Here is a 21,899-nt window from a genome sequence, read left to right on the forward strand (position 1 = left end):
ACACCAGATGTTCATGTTTTTTTTCATTAGGCCACTGGGAAATGTCATCCCACGACCTCCCATTCCATCTGCGGGGAAGGGACTACTTCAGTACCTGAAGTCTGACAGTTAAACTGTTGAGATGTGCCACATTGTTGCTCTAATCAGTCATGCCAGGTTTTAAACTGGGTTCTGAGTTCTTTAGTAACAGATGCTAAAGAGGCAAACAATAAAGGTTGAAAAAGGCCATATGAAGTCAGTAAAATAGATAAGGGGAAAATTTCATTTGTGTTCAGACTCGGGAAAATGGGCATTAAGTGGACAGATTTGTTTTTTTTTTTTTCCTGAAACCAATTGGTATCCTTGATGCAGAAAGCATTGCCAAGGCAATAACTGACACAAATGAAAGTAGGTAGAAGGATAATTAGCCTAGTTCACAGATGGTGCTATGATATTGTACCAATGGTCTGATCTTGCTATTCTAATAAAGAACAACTCCCTCACCTTATGGAGCGTCTAAGACAATATTGTGTTAAAAGGTGTCATTTACAGACTTCCCTTCATAGTTTCTGCACAAGTTTGCAGACTTAAAATTTTATTGTTGTTTAGGACTAAGAAATGAAGTCTCTATGGATATGTGTAACCTGCTCAATCTAACACTGGCCATAAGAGCACTTTGTGTCTCATGGTATCTGACATATTAACCAAAAATCTGGATAAAGATCCAAAGTAAGAGAAGCCTTTAGACCATAATGCATTTTAAAATTGTTTACTGAAGGATTACACTTTTGCTGCTTCTACTGTGTAGAAATTCATTAATTTCCATGCAGTGTCTGCTTTGTGTGCTAAGGGTTCCCTTCCTCTCCTAGTTGAGTTAGCTTGGTGAATGGTCTAGCTGTACCATATAGGGAGTGACTCGGTTAGAAAGGATATTGACTTAGCTAGAGGGAAGCTCCTTTTCTAGCTCATCTGGTAAAAGGACCCATGCACATGAGTGTTACCATTAACTGGAAGATTTCATTAATTGTTTTCCTGCTATAATGTCCAGCCACATTGTATTGTATAGAAGAAAACTCCCATAGCCAAATATAAATTCAGGAAGACTACTTCTGTACTTTTAAATCTGCAGAGATAAATCTGGTATGTGGGAATGAGCTAACTTTATCAAGGGATACTCTTTCGTCTTGGATATCCCCTACAGTGCATATATCTTATTTTAATTTGAGAGAAACCACATCTCAAGCTGAGAAACATGACCGCATTGGATATTAATTCAAGATGCTGCTTAGGTTCAGATATACAAATATACAAGTTCAGAATTCACTTGCAAAATACACAACTAGAGCAATACAACACCCAAAATGTAGACCATACAGAATCTGAAGGCAAAATAAATCTAAGGGAGCAAATTAATGATGCACAGTTCAGGTGGGCCTGGAGAAATGTACTAGTAAAATTATATAGGCCTTCAACTGGGAAAAACAATACAACCGATTCCATTTGATACATGCAATTACAAAGTAATAGCATCTTAACCACCCAACTTGAACATTAAAACTTGAGGGGACATCCTTGCCTTGTCTCCATTTAAGTAGTACAGATCCAAAATCAGTGAACTATTGAGCTGAACCAGTGTTTTTTTTAAAAGGACTTTGCTTGATCTGGCTACATATCCGCTTCAATAACTGCTTCCAACCTTTTCCTGAAGGCCTTGGATAAGTTGGTCATAATTAAAGAACTGAATGGATCCCACACAATGTAGTAACTTTCTCATGCTTTTAGATTCATATAATCGGTGTCCTTTTTAGCTTTTAGTGTTAATACTCACTAAATTCAGCTTTGTCATGATTTCCTTTTGCCATCAACTCGTCAGTGAATGTCACTTTGTATTTTTAGCTTTTATCACAATATTAGTTTCCTTCATGTGCAGTGTGGTAACCCTCACTGATTGGAGATGATGGGAGGTTTGATCCCTGTTTTGAACATGCATAACTGCTTTGAGTTAGCATGTTGAGGTAGCCTGGTTTTCAGAGATGGACAGCCAAGCTCTAAGCTGAATATAGCTGTAGCCAACTTTTACATTTTTCACATTGTCTTCCCGTCTATGTGCTCTCTTGATGATTGTATTCGACACCCAAGTTATGCAGTGCAAAACCATATGTCCAAAGGACATATGAAGGCAGGCAGCATGGACTGCATGTCCTTTAGAACATGGGTTTACATGTCTCGATACATTTCTCCATAGTAGCACACACTTTTCACTTTTAGGTTCACAAGCCTAAGTAGACAAAGAAAAAAAAATTCCTTGTTCTTTTTCTGTGATGTGGTTGAGCACAGGGCTCCAATAGGAGTGTCTTTGTAACAGCAATGGTAACTGGATCTGCATGAACATCTGTCCAATTCATCTGCCTACATATGACTTGTCGACATTTGCATGTGGTGAAAACTTCGAGTGAGCGGTTTGGTACCGTACCATGCTCCTGTCCCATCCCAGAGTTTGTTGCTCATTATTTGAAATCTTAAGTACTACTGTTAAGCACCTTGGCTGACCTTTTCAGAGATCACTAGGGGATTTTGCGCCACAGTTCTCATGAATGTTAATAGAAACAGTGGTTAAATCCTCTAGTTGGTTTTGAAAACCTTAGCCTCTATGTTGAAAACTGCGTAGTACTTATCCAACACGTCTAATTCTTTAGTTTAGCATTTGAGAGATTTGTTCATGTTATAACTTGATTTTTCCAAACCCTTTCCATTTTATTTTGTGTATTTTGCTATCAGATAATATGCTGACATACTCATTACTTTGAGTAGTAGTTGGTTTAAGAATAAAAGCTAGTGGGCTGTCACTTTCGCTTAGTTTTTATTGAGCTGCTATTTCAGAGGTAATAGTACGTACTCTTCTCCTGTTTGAATATGTCTGTCTTTGGGCTGAAGTTTAGCATGTTAATTTCAGCTTTATATGCTTATGGGCTGTGTAATTTGATTCCCTTTTTAGAGACTGTTTAGGTACACCAGAGAGCACTGAATGTGGAGTAGTCTGCTTTTTGTGTGTGCTGCACGGTGTATTTTGTGGATGATGAGAGAGCTCACTCAGTACAAAATACTTGTGTAAATTTTTTTGGGCGGGTTGGGAATGAAAAGGAGCCTCACTTCCACCTTGGTATGCTGAGGGCTTTTCTGTTCTTGCTGCTTTGCTGACTGCAACCTTTGTTACTAATTTGGAATTGAGAGTACCATTTTCCAGCCAAAGAGAACTGGCTGAGTTACCATTTAGAAACCGTCAACATCCGCCATTAATTGGCCAAACAAACCGCTCTTAAAATCCTTCAGCAGGAGGCAGGTGTAGGGTCTGTCATCAGCAATATAGCGTTTCTCAGGAGGGAAGTTTATTTCTCTACTACATTCTCCTTTGTTCTGACTTGGGGCAGCTTTATAAAATGGCTTCTTTGTGGGGTCGTCTGGATTCAACAGATCAACTAAGAATAGTCATGGACTCTTAGCCAAATCTCAGCTCAAGTAGTTACTCAGCTACCTAAAATTCTCCTTGCGGTTTCAGTTCGATTTCCCCCCCCCCCCCCCGTTTTTTGTGCTAAAATGGTTCTGTTCCATTGCTGTTTTCTGTTAAACTGCTGCTATGACTCACTCAAGAGGTGGTTGCGGTAGATGAAGCGAACTTTGTGTATAGTCTATGATCCTCTGGGATTAAATGCGTTCTGTGAATTTAAGATGAATTCAGTAGAAATTTGGCTCAGTCAGTAGAGTTGAGGCACTAAAAAGCTACATTATAGCAGCCTCTCATGTACTACTTCTCTTTACACCTCCAATATACCTTAGTGGTAAAAATTGTTATTGGCAAAGTGACTTGTCTGTATTTGAGGCTGATGGCTTGCGAACTTTTTTTTTTAAACACATCTACCAGGCTTTGTTATTAGTGCAAAAATATTTGTAAACCAAACCCTTTAAAAATTCCAATTAAATCTGGACAAACAGATGCTTGATATTAATATCTCCAAAATGTATATATGTGCTAAGACTTTAAAGTAGCATATTTCTGTAATTAGCTGTAAAACCCTGAAAATATGGTTGTATCACGTGGAGGTGGCATAGCTGTACCATGACATCGATAATGCTGTATTTAGCTCAGTAATCAAGAATTTTGTGTGTTTTTGTTTTTTTAAAATTCACTGTCACCAGTTTCAGCGTTTGCCAGTGCTGGTAACTAATGTTGAAAGATCCAGTTCTCTATGTGAAGGAAGAAAGATGATGCTTCTTGTGCCTTGTATCAAACCTTGCTGCCTTTCTCATCTCCCTGTCATTCTTCAAAATCTTCCGTGGTCTTATCAGCTGTCCAACTTCATTATTCTGCAGATTCCATGGAAGTGAAACCGATCATGACGAGGAAATTGAGAAGGAGGCCAAATGACCCTGTTCCGATCCCGGATAAAAGGAGAAAACCTGCCCCTGATATCCTTTTTATACAATCAGTCAAGTGCTATTTTATGAGTCTAGATTATTGCACATAGGGTATGACACAGTACATCAATATTGCAGCACACAGGAAAGAAAATTATAAATAAGGTTTAAGAACCTGATTTAATCTGTCAGTCTAAGACCTTCGGCAACGTAATCGGTCATGTCTAACCAGTGTAGGAGTAAGTAAACTCAGTATTTTGAGTTCACTTAACAGAAGACTATAACAAAAACCAGTTCTTAAGCCCAGTTTTTGAGCATGGTGGCTTGACTCCTTTGGGTTTTGTCAATAAAGATTGGGTTGTGAATTTCTGAAGTGGATTTGTTTTCAAAAAATCCATCACATGCCATTAGAGTAGGTCTACATTTGGGGTGAGATTCCCATCTCACACGGACATACTTGCTCCCTGTCCTACTGTGGCTACGCTACTATCTTTAGCGCCCTAGCTCTTATGTACGGGAGCTGGGAATCACACCCCCAGCTCATAGCCTTAAAGTAATTAATCCCATAGACAGGATGTGGTTTAAGATGGGAGAAAGGGGCTTTAACTCAAATAACTGACAAAATAGTTGAGAGGAAATTCAACTGTTGTTCCCCTTCATTTGACATCCAAGAACTGCCATTCCACATCTCTGGTCATCTAAGGAGATGTGTAGCAAAAATAAGGAATGGAAGACTTGCTATTATAACGAAAATTGGAGAAAAATCTTTCATGCCTTCATACAGCATAAAAGGGGAAAATACATAATCTTTATTCCCTTCAGAGGTCAGATTTAATGGGCTGGTACCATAGCCGATGTAAGTGTTTGCGTGGTTCCCCTGCAGCCATGACTACTTTTTTGTACTTTTATATTTAACTGGAAAGTAAGCCAGGCACATCTATTTTCCAGAAGGCAAATAAAAAGAACCCCAAGCTTATTATTTAAACTGATATTATGACTTTTGGGAGTGACTCATGATTTCTGCATGCTTGTGCTATACCCTGAACTTGTAGTTCTAATTGAATATAACTGCAGGGGTCTCCTGCCTTGTTTGAACTGCTCCTGCTAGATATTTCCTTTTTAAAAAAAAAAAAAATCGCATTCCTTGTTTGCCATCATTCAGGGAAATCTGCCACAGACTTAATATTTATCCCTGCTGCTGTGGAAATCACTCTCTCCTCTATAAAACTGGCTGCCAGCTTGGGTTCCACGTCTTGCTTAAGTTAAGCACTGCCTGCCTTCCTCACTGGGGAAGGGTTCATGCTAGTTGTATGCAGAAAGGTCAAAGTCTGTTTTTTGACTGGGTCCTGGATGCTGCTGCACTAAAGCAGGAGTGCAGCAAGCATCCTATCAAAATCCACATCCTGGAAGTGAAGCCCCCTGTTCTTAAGCTGTTGTAAAAAACAGCTTTTTTTTTTTTCTTCTTCCTCCTTTTTGAAGGGACAATTCAGTTTAAAAATTGACACTTCTGTCTGAGTGTTCTTACTTGTAAGTGTTAGAAGTAACACGCAAGATCCTAGCTGGAAAAAACAGGGAAATTTTTCCTGTTTCTTCACTTTTTTTTGGTTACACAGACTGTGTTTAGGCATTTTTTTTGTAGGATCAGTTTTATTTCTCATATCAGTTTCCCCTGTTTTGTGGTGGTTTATTTTAACACCCCCCCCCCCCCCCCCCCCACACACACACACACAATACATTAGAAAAGAAAAAGAGGAAAATGTGATTGTAAACCCAGAAAAACTGGCACTGGAAACTTGGAGTGCATGTAATGCTCTAAAATGCTTCTAATTGTATTTAATAATTGACTAGATTTCAGGTTGATGGTACTCCTTTTTATCTTCCCGTCAGTTTTACTTTGTTTTGACCCAAGATGCATTGGAGATTCAGATTTTCCAGGCCTCTGCTCACACCCAGTGTGTGGGCTGCAGTGTGTTGCCATTGTCCCCTCATTCTGCGGACGGACAGAACACTGAACTCAGCTCTTCACAAAATGTGAGGTGACAATGGGATCTTCTTGCAGATCAAGTATTAGCTGGTATTCTTCTCATACAGTGCAGGTTAGAAAAGATTGTGAAAATGTTACCAGTTATGCCTTCACAGCGTAAATGTCAAGTTTTTTTTTTAAGCATTTTTTTATTGATGAATTTGGTTAAAATGATATATCCTAGAATGTATGCAGTGTTGTAGCCCTGTCAGTCCAGGATACTAGAGAGAGAAAGTGGGTAAGTAATATTTTTTTTACTGGACAAACCTCTGTTGGTGTGAGAGAGGCAAATTTTCGAGCTTACACAGGGCTCTTCAAGTCTGGGAAACTTGCACCCAGAGAAAGTTCCCAGACATGAAGAGCTCTGTGTAAGCTCAAAAGCTGGTCTCTCTCACCAACCGAAGTTGGTCCAATTCACCCACCCTGTGTCTCTAATGTTCTAGAACAATTTTTGCTCCAGAACTGTCAGTTGGTTACAGTCTACATGAAGCCCTGAAGATGGCTGTGTAATAAATAGATTTTTCTTTGGTAGGACTCTTTGAATATTGTAGCTTTAGGTGACTTTCTTGTAAAGTTCTGAGTTTATGTCCTGGTCAAGTGAGAGGGAGACCATTGGGGTGTTTGGTTTCTACCTTTGCTTGTCAAAAGTGTCTTGGTTACACGTACCTTAATTCTGAATACCCCAGTTAAATTATCTGCTGACAGATGAACAGATAATGGAGGATCTGAGGACACTGAATAAGGTAGGTAATAGCTTGATCTAGAGAAACTTAACCTCCTTCTTTTCAATGCTGAGAATTATCTCCATATCTGGCTAATCAGTTGCTCCTTTTCATAATGCTGGGAAATTGTCACTTACGTAGATATCCCATCCAAAGTAGGCTTTCTAGTCTGTACTCCACTGCCTAACATACCCAGGCTTATCAAGATGGTGGTTCCTTCCCCCCCCCCCCTCCCCCCCCCCCCCCCCCCCACACACACAACCCATTCCAACAGGTTAAAATTAATTTTAATGAAATGGTATATATTTGATGTACTATTTGCACAAAACACAGTATATCTGATTCTAATAAAGTAGGAGGAATCAGAAGCGTTTTTCCTCCATTTGAATTTACAGACACTGATACAAACTCCTGTCAGATCTTAAAACAGAGGTCATGTGTTTCCTTCTTTCTCTGTAATGCATCTCAGCTTTGTTTCATGTCATCGGATGCTGGCTGGGTGAGGTGGGAAGGTGTACCTCTGTATATAAAAGGTTTGTCTCTTCCAGACCTGTTATCTGTTTTGCCAGATCTCCATCAGGGTCCCCATATGGGCTTGTTAAAGCTATGCAAGATGATGGAGTGAGTTTTCAGTTCTCTCAGCAATGAGGCCTATTTTAGAACGGGTTACTCCAAGCCTGATCAGAACACTCTGAAGATGAGGGGAGGGTGTGAGATGGAGTTTGGTTTTGGTTTGTTTATTTTGGTGAATTACTCGAAGTTAGAGGAGAACTTTCATTTTCCAGATTTTGTCTCATGATACTGATGTTCCGTGTCAAGCCTTGTTTAATGTTCTGGATTCTAGTTTATAACTAATAACTTTACTTACAATTTTACATTCCAATTTTTGAATCTTGCTTTTCATTTGTCACAATTCCTTTTTCAGACTAATGCTTTTTTATGATATCACAAGTTGCATTTCAAATGTCTAAAATTGCTTTATTCCTCTCTTTTCTGGTAGCTTAAATCACCCAAGAGACCAGGTAAGTGCATGATGATATTAACATTGGGTACAAATCATGTTCTCTCAGGCATACATGAATCTTGTTGGAGCCTTGTAGCAGTCTTTAAATTGGAACTTCTTTTAGTCTCTGTGGTTAGTCATCCAGTGAGAATTACTGGCAGTTCTACTGCTTCAAAACTGCCATCTTACTTTTTTTTTTTTTTTTTTAAATAAAACGAACAGTATGAATAGTGAAATATGATGGTGCCGGTGTCTGTTTAAATGTAGGATTCAAGAATCAACCAAAATGCTTTTGTAAGAGGTTTTTCATCTTCACTACACAGTGTATTGAGATGGCTCACCCAGTTTTCTCGAGTGGGTGGGGCCACTTATGCTACACAATTCACCAGAGGGGTCTGGCTATTTCTCTGGTATTTGTAGCTGGCTTTAGTTCAGGTTTTTTTGGGTTTAGAGATATAACCAGTCAGTTAGAAGCTAATTCAAGGGCCAGTCTGTCTGTCTGCTACTTGTAACACTATTGCTTTTCAAGCTCTTTGAGAGGAGCCTGGCAACAGCCCTTTTGGGTGAAAAGAGACAAGCACAGAGGTGAAATGACTTGCCCAAACAGAAGGCATTTGTATCAAAGCGGAAGTAAATTAGAGTTCCTCTGTTCATACCACACCTTTTTAGTCAGTGAAATTGCATTAACACCTCTGAAGCAAAGACTTATGCCTATAGTCAGTTTTCCTGTTGTATGTATGTATGTATGCTGATGTGCACATGCTAGTCTATATCTACAACTTATTTCTGTTCCAGCGTCTCCTTCGTCTCCAGAACACCTACCAGCCACACCTGCAGAGTCTCCAGCACAGCGGTTTGAGGCTCGGATTGAAGACGGCAAACTCTACTATGATAAAAGATGGTAGGTTTAGATGGAATATGTGGCTGCTGCTGCTGTTAGTCTGAGCTCTGTAGAGACAAAAGAATGCAAAGAGAACTTCCTTTGGAAAAAGCATTTTAGAGGCAAAATGTGTTTCTGAGCAGGAGCTAGCCGCTTACTACTTGTGGTGCTCTGAGTGAATTAAAAGTGGTTATAGCTCTTTACTGCAGGAATGTTGACAGAACTCTGAGAAATAGTTTGCTTCCCTCTCTGACTTTAGTGGAAGGGTATTTATGGCTATGTAAGCTGCTGTCATTGGGGCCCTATTTTGTGCTAGAACACTGAGGAAGCATTTTTATTAAAAGTAACATTAGAAAAGGTAGTCACCATTAAATGCAGGATTATGTGCATACAATTACAAATCCATTAAGCTATTACCCAAATGTGCTGGCGCTGATGCAGCAGCTCTTTACGATATTGGAAGTTCTTAATTCAGCTTTATGGTTCATTAGAATGTTATGCCACAAGGTGGCAGAATGTAGTAAAATATTATGAACCAGCAGAGTAGAATGAAAAATGTTTCTAATAACTAAAACCAAATAACCTTTAAAGATCAAACCCCCACACAAGAACCAACTTCAGAAATGATGATCAGATTTATCTCTGTAATTTTTATGGGCATATAGCCACTGAAGCCTCACGATGCATCAGGGAAGATGTTCATTTTGTACAGAGAACTTATTTCACTGGGTCTTTCCTTTTTAAGCTTAATCCTATGAAATATGCAAGAGTGAGCAATCAAGGACGCAATCTAGTCCTTTAAAAATAGCAAGCAATTTACATGACTTATAATATATGTATTACTTTGACTGTTGAGCCGTGTGTTGTAGATTAGTTTGGTGTAATGATAGCTCAGAAAACCAAGGGAAGTTGCTGTAACCTTCTCACTGAATGGGTGGCATGTGAGATGAGTTCTACTCAACATGAGCACCTAGAAGGTAGGTCATTTTCTCATCAGATTTGACCTGTTCTTTTTTTAGCTATTAAGCAGAAGGCTATAACTAAAAGTTCGTAACCTAGCACAGCAGCAATTTTGCTGAGTTTGTTAAAGCAATTTTCCTGTTACCAACCCTCTGGTAGTCAAATTTCACTAAAGGTTTGGTGTGTGTATAATGGCGGTTTAGCAATAGAAAGGAGCTTGAACTTGTATGTGGCTTAAACTAGGATTCAACAGACTGAGTCTTTTCACAAGTGTATTACGTTTTTTGCTTGTTTTGTTTAAAACTACTATCCTTCCCTGCTCTTTCTGAAACCAGGATAAACTATAGTGATTAAACTCCACTCCCTAGAATTTCAAGCACACAGACACATCTGTAAAAGGCTTATGTCCTCCCTCTTAGAAACAACAGGGTGCTCTTGCACCTCCCATCAAATTCAAAAAGCAAAATTCCCATGAAATTCAAACTAAGGAATACACAGTTGGACCCCAGATGAGCTTCATAAAAGCATGAAAGGACTCTCTAAATCATATGTGGTTAGGACATATGGCATTGTAGCATAAATATTTTTCTCACCACATTCCATTGTCATAGGGTTTCATTGTCAAGGATTGTAGTCATTTCCTTTTCTTGGGTCTTGTACTGCTTTGTTTTACATTTTTGCTAGAATAATTCTGCTCACATTTTGATTGATAGTAATAATGCCTCTGCAAAGTAGCTGATATTTTAAAATAACAAAGTAGCTCATGGTAGTGGGAGGGTAACTTTTTTTGAAATGCATGTTAAACCTGAAGCTGCTAGCATGCACTAAAAATAATTAACTCTGACAGCTCAGGAGTGACTACTTTTTATTCCTTCTGACAGGAGATATAAAGGACAATTCTCTCAAAATAGTTAATGTTTAAGGCTAGCAATGGACTACCTGAGGTTTTTGTAGCTACATTTGGCAAACTTCTTTCACAAAATGGAGACTTAATGATAGGAATCCCAGCTGGATATGGAATTAGTCTATTTTTTTTCCTCAGCCATTTTGCCCCAATGCCTAAAACACTTGCCTGCAGCAAAACCACTTTTTTTTCTTCTGTAATTTTAACTTTAGATTGTGCACAGTATAATTGAGAATTTCATAGCCGGGAATGGGAGAGGCTTCCATTATTGGCCACCAGTCTGAAGTCTAGTGTGCATCTGAGGCTTTGGTTTGTATTCCATTTGTCCATCATACAGGAGTCCCTTTGTCTTATTGGAAAAACTTCCTCACAAGAACAAGTTGAGACGCTTCAGAGTTTGAGTTAAATATTACCTAGCAGAAGATGAAGTTTCAGCCAGCCTCAATGTGTGCTAGCTTTTATGGCAGTTTATTTAACTAATAGAAAGTAAGAGATCACCCATTAGAGCTATTTTCTCTCTCTCCTAGAAGCCAGCTTAAAAAATTCCTAGGTAAATTCTGTCCTAGTCCACCTTTCCCCTTCTATTTTTATCCCTTGTTTTCAATGGCTGTCTGACCACTTTGAGCGACAAAGTCCTCTTCATCAACAAACAGGCAGCGGTAGTGCCTGGTTCCCCTTGCCACTCTGCTACTCTCCATTAGTTCTGCTGTCTGCCTAGCTTAAGGTTTTCTATAGTACCCATCGTTATGGGTCTGTGCCAGTGAGTGACACCCTTTATTGATGAAAAGATAGGTCATTCTCCAGTCCCACTGTTATCTTGGCAATAAGGGTGCCAATTGCAATGGTGTTTTTTGCGATATGGAAGTGTGTACATTAATTATACTAAGACCCCAACTCCCTTCATCTAGACAATGAAGAGCTGTCAGATTGTAACTTCTGGTTACTACAACCTGATAGTGAGAGTTATTCATACCCTAGCACTGTGTTTTCAAGCAGGCAGTGGGGTCTGGGTTGTAATAACTTGAGAATGCTTCCAGGTTACAAGATAACTGTGCTGAATAAATGCAGTTCATTGACCAAGTCTCATGGTTACTATTAAGTTACCAGAGAACCAGATGAAGTCCTGCCCTGAAAACAGAGATCGAGGTCTGAGCTGTTTAACATTTTAAAAACAATTAATTTCCCTGTCTTTGTTTTGTTAACCCAACATCTTCTGTTTTTAGCTGTTAAATACGCTTTGGCGTGCATTTTTTCTCATCTGAAGGGCATAAAGCTGAGACTATAATCTTCATTGCTGGCAAACAACCTGAAAATGCTGAGTATGGGAGCCAATCAGAACAGATTATAGAACTAATTGTTGGAGATTTTCATATTTTATGGTATGGCTATTGTGGAAATAACAGTAGAGATTATGCAAATTATCATACTCTAATGGCTGTCAGCCAGTCAGCGGGCAGGAAGTTGCATACTGAACAGTTGCTGGGGAAATAACTGCAATGATTCTGCAGCTCAGACACCTGATCTAAATGTCAGGCATGTCATAATAGGGGCAGAGGTGGGAATAGAACTATGCTTCAGTAACTGTAGAGCATCTCTGTACTCCTGGCTAAATTGTTCACTTAATTATACTGAAATGGATTATTTGTAGGTGATTCCTGCTTATGGGATAATAGAGACCAAGCATACTTTAACTACAGCATTAACCAGGAGAATCCTTAAGTGTGTTACATGCAGAAAGCTAACATTAAGGCTTTGAAACCAAGCACTTGAAAGCACTGCATTACCCTTTGGCATATGCCTTGGACAAAATAAGATAAGACCATATTTTATCTCACGTCATATAAGCAAGGAAACTTGTACAAGCTGGATACAGCACATGTCATGTGGGATCCTGTGGCTTCCTATTTATAATACAAACATTGTCTCTTATTGACAACTTTGGGTGGCATGAGAAATCAAATATTAGACTTCAATAAATGTAATTTTCTTCCTGACTTTCTAAAACAGTCCACTTTTTTCCAACAGTTCAGTCCCCTTAAAGTGTGTCTCCTGTCTGCTCAGTGCCTGTAGGGCAAGCAAGTGTTTGTTTCATGGCAGTGACTGGCAGACTGTGTGGGAAGAGGGAACTTACAAACTGTTATCTTTGTTAGGTTGTCCAAGTGATTTATTTATTTATTTTTAAATCAATGCGCTAACTAAAAAATAAAATCCATACCAACCTCTATCACATGCTTTACCATCCAAACATAACACCCAAACACTCATCACCTCCACGAGGTGTTTGGGTGTTATGTTTGGATGGTAAAGCATGTGATGATCACCCATTATGCACATACCTAGTTCTGCAAAATCACACTTCCACAACTTTAATTCCAACCTTAGCAAGATTAAGCCAGATGGAGCTTAATCTTGCTAAGGTTGGAATTAAAGTTGTGGAAGTGTGATTTTGCAGAACTAGGTATGTGCATAATGGGTGATCATGTGTTAGAAATAACACCATGGAGGAGATGAGTGTTTGGATGGTAAAGCATGTGATGGAGGTTGGTATGGATTTTATTTTTTAATGTCCCTAGTTTCTTTTCTATCAGCAGGAATCTGAGGTCTGTTTTGATTTTTGAGGAATTACGTGTACTGAGATGTCTGTATCATGACAGTTGGAGGAGAAGCCATGTGAATTAGGGTTGGCTTGGATTAATATTGATGTGTTGCCTGACTTTTTATTAACTACATTGATAAGGCTACTCAAATGCATTTCCTAACTCCAAGTTCAAGCTGTTTGTGTAGCAATTTCCCTGTATCTTTTCTAGCATCAAGTTTAAATGTGATTAGAGTATCAAGTTTCCAGGACAGTAGCTCTGACAGTCAGGCCTAATGTATGGGGCCTACCTTCCTTAATTCCTTTGCATGTTCTTGGATGGGGAAGGTGAAAGTTAAGGGAAGAGCTTGAAATAAGGGGTATTATGAAATGGGGAGGGGAGAGGCTTTTACCCATGTTTAACTTGAAATTGTACCCACTTGCAGCATGGACAAAGCTCCCTGTTCTGGTGTCTTCTACCCTCTTCCTCCCCCTGTCCCTTCCATATCCATCCCTATCAACTGCAGACCCTCTTCTAAACCTCTGGACCTAAGCATCTTTTGCATCCCTGGTTCTCCTGGCCCTGTTTGACCCCTTTCATATGGCTATACCTCCTAGGCCACTGCAGCCTTCTGCTTGCCACTCAATCTAATCTCTATTTGCCAGTTTGCTACACCAGTTTTATGCCTCCTGCTTTTTATTTCATGTGTAAGTTTTTTGAGAAAAACGTTAAGTGATGGGGGTAGGGGATTGAGCATGGAACAGAATGCTAGCCTGAACATATAGGCAATGAATCTGAGGGCTTGGCCTGCTAGCAGTCGGCAATGAATCAGTCTGTAGGACCTAGTGAGGTGGTTTAGCACATAGATTCACTGGCAAGTCTCAGGAGCTCCAGCGATGTTGCAAGTCACCCTTGTTGCTTAGTCAAGGTAGTGGGGGCAAGAAGAGGGAGAGGTTTGCAGTGTCAAAGCAATTCCTAATATTTGCCGGAGTGGAGTTGCACTGTGTCTCTCCCTCTGATCAACCTCGGGTCGTGGTGCAGCAGGGGTGAAGGATTCGAGTTCTGGGCTGGGTATCACACTTGTAGCGCAGAGGACTAACCGGGTGTAAGATGCTGCCAGAAGGTCAGAGAAATGAGCTGGGTCTTGATTACAAAACTGGCAGTGAAACACTCTTGGGCTGCCTGGGCAAGGTACCAGTTGTGTTAGTGGAGAAGCACTGTCTTTTGGGTTTCATTGGGTGTCAATGCAAGCAGTTGCAACGCAATGTTAATAACATCAGTTTTTTGTTTTTTTTTTTAAATGGCATATCTGATATATTTTCTATAATTCCCTACAATCCAGCCGTTGGTTAGTCTGTATACTTCAGATCATTGTAGATGAGTTTGTTTTAATACTCTGTAGCTATTGAAAGATGGAAGCAAATCAGTTGCAGGAAAAAAAAACACTCTGCCCTAAGAGTAAATATTGTCAACTTTTGGTGTTGCACATTTTTTTATGTAAGTAAGAAATCCTATTAAAACCTTTAATTATGGGGAGTTGTCAATAATTGTCTATTTGAGTGGGGTGGGGAAATCTGCAGTATGCAGCTTAGTGTGTTTGTAATGTTTGGGTGCAGGTGGTGGGGAGAGATTGGTTTAAATCCTTAGCTATGTAATGATGTGAATATGCTGAGAAAAGCGAGAATCCTCATGCATATAGAATCTGTGTGGTTCATAAATCAAGCTACTCATGACTTTCTAAATCTTCACAAGCAGTAGATGGGATCTCCTGGGCAGCTAACAGATTCATGCGTTGCTTTTTGCAGGTACCACAAGAGCCAGGCTATTTACCTGGAGTCAAAAGAGAACACTAAGATCAGCTGTGTGATCAGCTCTGTAGGAGCCAACGAGGTAATGGGCTTCTTTAAGTTTTGGTCAGAATGAGATAATGACAAGGGTCAGTGCAGACAAGCAAACGGGTGTCTGTCAATTGGGCTTTAAAACTCATCACAGTACAAATTGCTTGGGAGAGTAGCAGCCTCTTCCTTTGGGGAAAGATGTGGTATTTCAGAAGCTAAATCTGAGGTGCAGCTGAATTACTGTTTGATTCATAATTGTGCTGCCAGTGATGCTTGCTCTGCAGTGTTAGTGGGTTTTAATATTTGTATCTTTAATAGTTTGGGTTGATCTCTTATTGACACTCATATCTTTAAACAAATTGATTTTTACATATCCCTCTTCTGTGTTGCTCATAGATGATTTTTGGTGTACAGTCAACCTGTTAAAATTGGATTATGATATACTCTAGTCCTCTGATTTTCTCCCTGCTGCCTGCAGAAAAGTTTATTGACTAGGGTTTGAGGTGAGCCTCCTAGTGGGTAAAGAAGTTCAATTCACCTTTGGGTCCAGAGCCAAGTATGTCTTAAGCTCCTAGGTGGAATGAATATTAATGGTCTTGGATCAGTCTTGATGGCCAAGAATCCACATTACAGAACCGTTGCACATAACTGGTTGTTTCTGCTGAGGAGAGGCAAAGGATTGACCTGGTGGGAGACTTAAATATCTTTCACATGTAGATATGATGGTCCCACTCTGCCCAAGCTACTCAGTTGGCAGGGCATCAGGAGGGATATTTGCATGGTATTTCCCTGGCTGTGGATTGAAACTTTCCATTACTTCTAGTCTTTAAACTTTCCAGGAACAAATATTTACTCTCATTTGACATAAAACATTGGGGACCCAGAAGAGGATGAATTAAAGGCTCGTCACTAAGTTTAGGTGTAGATAGGGTATTTCAACCTTATTGCTAACCTCCTTATATATGTTACAGGACCTCTAGGTTGCCCATTAAATTAAATCAAGGTCCTAAGTCTCTTAAAAGAAAAGAGCAGCACAATCTCCTGGAAGTTCACTTGCTGGAAAGCATTTATCTCTGGGATACATCTGACAGTCAGTGACTGAAATTGGCATGTTGGAGCTTGCCTTGTACAGACACCTCATGGTATTAGCAAAATGTGGGTGGTGATTGAGACTATACCCTACCAATAAGAAAGCAGGCTAGTAATTTCTCAAAAGCTAGTCAGTTTTTGCAGCAACAGGATGAACACTGATGGTAAACCAGACACTGGTTCCTCATACAGCAGCTGTCTGTACAGCAACATGGTGACTGCCAGCTGGCGGGTAGTTGCCAATTTGAAATGACTACTGGCTTAAGATACAATTAAGGGCCAAAGTTGAGCAATTTCTTAAATGTTCTCCTGGTTTTATCAAGGTAATTGGGTTTAAAATTACTGGCTGTTAATAACTATACCTACTTTCCTGTTCACATGTCCTACTCTTTGGCTGCTAGAGATACAAAGTTTCTTATGTGTTGTTTGAATGAGTTTGGCTTCAGGTTCCATGGGACATAGTAAATTCCTTCACCTCTGGCTCAGAAAAATGGTTGTCTTTAGCAGGTGTGAGTTGAGATTGTTGATGATGATTAATGCCTTCCACAATCTAATGGACTGAAAGGAGTTGGACAGTGCATGTTGGGGGTTAAGTCAAGTGTTCATGAGTCACTTAGGTACCAAAAAGGGGCAAGTCATTTGGCTAATGCTACTTGAATTGCTGACAAAGAGTTGGGATGAGGTTAGTGGGGGTTAAGAGGCATGTGCATCTAGGATTGATCTGAATCAAAACCTAAAACAAACTTGGTATTTAAGCAATACCGATAGGAGAATTGTGCAAAGAAAAACCATTTGTCAAACAATGTGAAAACTAACTTTTCAAGAAAATGGATAATGGAGCTAGAATTTCTTAAATTCCGTGGCCTCTGTGAACCAAAAAAGTACCTCTAATATGGGTATCAAAGGGAAAATATTTTATCAATAAAATAAAATTAATATATGGGAAATGCTCTTTTATAACAATGAGCCATAGTCATCGAGCAATCGTTAGGCTCTATGGTTGATTATTTAAATGAACTTGTAGCAAAATGCCAACAATGTATTATAACACATACAGAAATGGCTAATTTGATTAAGGTTATTTCAATTAACATTAAGGATCTTAATGTTGTAAATGATGAAAGGCTTTAGCTGAAATTAAAGAAAATCTCTTGCAAAAGGATAATGCAGACTTGCATTTTCTTAAAGTGGAACAAGAGCATTCTTTCAGAGGCAGCTGGCTTCAGCATTGGATTAGAAGAATTTTTTTTTCCCCCTCCCATTTGGCATTTCAACTGAAAACAATGGAAAGGCAAAGAAGGTACTTCTGAAAGGAACCGTAATGGGGAAAATGTGTGTGCTAGGGTCTATATATACTCTTAATCATGAGCAGATAGAATTCTTTAAGGGCTTAAAGAAGGTGAACTTATAAATGTTAGCAAGTTTCAATTCCAGAGTAAAACTAAGTGTGGTAACATTTCTATGAAAAGCTGAATTTTTGGAAGTAAATTCACCAGTTATAAAGTTAAAACCCTTAAATGTTGAATATTAGTGGAGATGTTGGAGACAGTCTCCCAGTGAAAGGAATAATTTAAAAGCAAGAAATGCAGAATATAATCTAGTAAACAACACTTTATCTTGTGGAAGTCAATGGTTAAGAATATACCTATACCTGAAAGCCAGCACTAAAATGTGAATTGGTCAAGACTAAACTTACAAACCTTTGTAATGGAAAATATTGTACTCTATTCATAATTGCAGCAATGTTAAGTTTTTTATCAAGTTTTCATTCTTATTTAAAACATTTTTAAAAAATGAAGTTAAAATGATAAAACCAGGAGGATGTTTGCACAGATTCAGTTTTAAAGGCATCTGATCTGGGTTCCAGAATCCTTGACAATGACTGATTTTAAAAACTTTATTTTCCAAATGGCTATTTCTGCAGATGCAATTTGTTGTCCTTTTTAAATAGATTATATATCTGCAGTAGTGAGAATTTTCAGTGTAGGTGTTTAAAAAGCAAGCACTTTTATCTCCAAATACAACTTATAATTTAATAGTGTGAGAAATGCTTCACTGAACAAAATCAGGGCAAGCTTTTCATTTGACTAATAGTTACTTGTCTGAGCAAATCCCAGGACAAGTAATTTTATGATCTGTGGATCTAGGGAGACTTATTCTTGATTAGCTAAAACCAAATGCAAGCTTTCTGTGATGAGCTGTTGCAGTAGAGAACTTCACCTGCTTGATGCTTAGGAGGAGCAATTACTTTTTCTGATAATAGAGGGTTGGAAGCAGAGAGAGGGATAAAGCTGGTGATTGGATACATTATACCAAGGTGGCTTTTAAAAAGCCATGTTTTATATTCTTCTAAGAAAGCGGGGAGAGCTGCAGAAAGCAACTTTTATGGCAAACATTAAGGATCCCTGAAAGATTTTTTTTTTTCTCCAATATTTCTAATCTTGGCGGGTCTCCGTCTGCTCTCTTTCTTTCTCTCTCATGCAGATCTGGGTGAGGAAGACCAGTGACAGCACAAAAATGAGGATCTATCTCGGACAGCTACAGCGAGGGGTTTTTGTGATCCGCCGGCGATCAGCTGCATGACTGTCTGACTCTTCCTTGATTTCTTTTTATAAAAAAAAAAAAAAAAAAAAAAAAACCCTCTTACAGGAAATAGCAGTCTGTCCACCCAGCCATAGCAACAGAGATGCTGTTATGGCCTTCTGAGAGACTGTTTGTTTGTGGCTGGCCACATCATCCCCATAGTCCTTAAGTCTCTAGTGACACTCAAGCACAGCCCTGGAGCGCTGGACTTCTTCTGGACTTTGCCATAAAGCATCTCTGAGCTTTTTTCATATTTCAGGAGACTATATTTAAGAAGACTCTGCATCATATTTTCTCATCTTTATATCTTTGTACCGTGAAGCGTGTGTGTACATTGGAAAACAACATAACATAAGTTTTGAATCGGGGGGGGGAACCCAGCTATTTTCCTTGTTGAAAGCTAGCTCTGGTTTTTCTGCAAAGCTCAGGGTGCTGAGCAGGAGGAGACTAATCCAACTAGCTTTCTCTGTAACAACATGACATCGGTTCTTTTGGATGAGCTGTTGAAAGATTTGCCCATGCAATGAGGATTTTTTAGGAAAGTGTGAAAAGTGTTCTGGAAACCTGTAACGTGCTGATGTTCCAGTTGATTTTAACCTGGTTAAACACAGTCATACTTGGTGAATCCAAAGCTTCCTTTCTCTTCACATTAAAAACCCTTCAGAGGAACAAACAGTGTGTGTCTATACTGCTACGCTACATTTCCGTACATAGAGGAGTATAAACCAAAGGATTAACAGGACTCTGCATGAGGCAGTGAGATCATATGAACAGCACAGTATAATCACTGATAATTTTACCTTTCAGTACTGTACATATAAGTTCCTTGAAATTGATGACTCAACTAATTAATGGGTCATACTGGAACAGTTGATGGGTAACTTACGATATTAGATCTTTGTTGCTCTCGGGGCCTGATACAAAATGAAAAGCTGCATTGCTGGGCCTTTACAGCGTATATGAAGCCTAAATTCCCCAAATGTCATAGTTTCTCTTTCAAGGTGTTTTTGTTAGTAGAAACCAGGATGAGTCTCTACCGTGTCCTCTTCAAAAGTGCTGTAATTCTACAATATTTCACTGATAGTGGCATCCATTCAAATGTGTTTAAACCACTTGGGTTCCTGGTAGCTATTTTCTAAAAATACTTGATTCACAAGTGGGCACTGATGGCCGGAGACCACCATAAAATGTGTTGATGCATCAACACGAACTATACAACATATAGGAAAGAGTGTCAAATTTCTGCCTTCTATATGAGAGAAACTGAGTCTCCACCCGAAAACATTGGGCAATGAGTTATAGTGTGCTCCTTTATCAGTGTCTGTCACTTAGAGATGGGTCTTTATTCTTGTTTTTAAAATGCCGCCTTGTTCAAGATTAGGTTTGTATTTCTTTCATATCCGGGTAAATGAAATATTTTAAATTACCTTTCTCCATTCCTTTGTTTACTACAGTTGGGTGGCATCAAGTCCCAGTCATGAATCTGTGTGTACACACTTGTCTTGGGTCCATGGTGGAATCGTAGAGCATCTCTATACTTACCAGTAGATGGACACTGCTGCAGTCGATGCAGGGAGTGTCGATTTTAGTGGATCTGGTGAATTAAAAACTCTCCCATCAATGTGTGTACTCCACCTCCCCAAGAAGCATAAGGGAAGCCTACAGGAGACGCTCTCCCCTTGACACAGCACAGTGTAGCCACCACGGTAAGTGGATCTAACAATGTTGACTTCAGTTACGTTATTCACGTAACTGAAGTTGCGTAAGTTAGATCGATTTTTACCACGGTAGTGTAGATCAGCCTTTAGAGATGAGCATCTGATATACTGGCTGTGAGATTGAGTCATGTTACGTTTGGAGTCTCTGCACCTTTCCCAAGGTGAGAATGGGAGGAAGTCTGGTGCCCACCTCTCCAAGATGTGCTATCCTCACTGCAAACGCAGTCAGATGGAAAGCAGCAAGCTCTTTGTGTTCAGTTAACAGCATGCTTAATGCAATGATCTGCTTCTGAGACAGACTTTTATAAGGTGATGTACCAAACAGGATTTGTCACTGAGCCTTAAAACACAAACATCATGGTTCTTATAAATAAAACAGTCTTACGTAAATAGGATTCCCTACTGAATCAAGTGTGTGTGTGTGTGTGTGTGTTTGTGTTTCTGGGGGAGGCAGTTGGGGACCTGGGGTCAACAAAGGGCAGGAGTCCTGCCAGTCCATTAGCACCAGATGTCCTAGGTGTACATAGACACAAGTCATCACGAAACACTTTTGGTGATTTTTCTTTTGGTTTTTTTATTCCATGCTTATGGAAGTATCAGATACTATCTAGAGCCAGGCACAATGTGGATATGGGGTTGTATAAGCTTCACTGCACAGCTTTGTCCATGCACCTCAGTCTTGATCAGCAACCTCGCCTTCTGTTGGGATCTTGGGCTTTGCTTGACCCTTTAGAGTAATGCCAGTGTGCAACAGTCTTTTCTAGTGAGCTTTTTACAAGGTTCTAATGAAAATGTCCCCTTTCGTTACGTTTTGGCAATTTTCTTTTTCTACTTCGATGACATGGGAGAACTTCTCTTGCCTATATTGGCCATTGCCCAAATTAGATCCCCCCTCCACTCCCGAAAAAAGGCCTGTGGAAAAACTATTTTTCAAACAACTTGTCCTATGGTGGTCTGCATGTATTTGTTGTCTCTGGTCTTATATTCATGAAACACCTTGCACTTGGGAGGTACTAAGCTTTTAATACTAAAAGAGGATTGTACTTCAGAATGTTTTATGGTTGGGATAAAGAGGGTAGAGACTGGGGGAAGAATAGCCCTGGAGAAAAATACAGCGCAGTTCACTTTTTCTAAATGGTTTTCTTGTAAGTTTTCCTTGTCCCTTTCCAAAGGGGGCACATTAGGTTTTTGATTTAACTTTTTAAATGGGA

At 39.4% G+C, this 21,899-nt stretch overlaps 1 protein-coding gene across 1 annotated transcript in view; it reads left to right on the forward strand.

The window, feature by feature from the left end:
- The window catches only part of SUDS3 (SDS3 homolog, SIN3A corepressor complex component), a 30,186-nt gene extending 10,309 nt beyond the window's left edge, over positions 1-19,877 (forward strand). The window contains exons 7-12 of the mRNA XM_065417705.1: positions 4,348-4,443; positions 7,097-7,158; positions 8,138-8,159; positions 8,936-9,041; positions 15,266-15,350; positions 18,872-19,877. Of these exons, the coding sequence (XP_065273777.1) occupies positions 4,348-4,443; positions 7,097-7,158; positions 8,138-8,159; positions 8,936-9,041; positions 15,266-15,350; positions 18,872-18,970 (470 nt within the window). The 3' untranslated portion in view covers positions 18,971-19,877. The remainder of the gene's footprint in view (positions 1-4,347; positions 4,444-7,096; positions 7,159-8,137; positions 8,160-8,935; positions 9,042-15,265; positions 15,351-18,871) is intronic.
- Positions 19,878-21,899: the final 2,022 nt, after the last annotated feature.

The sequence above is a fragment of the Emys orbicularis genome, chromosome 16 (genome assembly GCF_028017835.1).
Source record: "Emys orbicularis isolate rEmyOrb1 chromosome 16, rEmyOrb1.hap1, whole genome shotgun sequence".
NCBI classification, from domain to species: Eukaryota; Metazoa; Chordata; order Testudines; family Emydidae; genus Emys; species Emys orbicularis.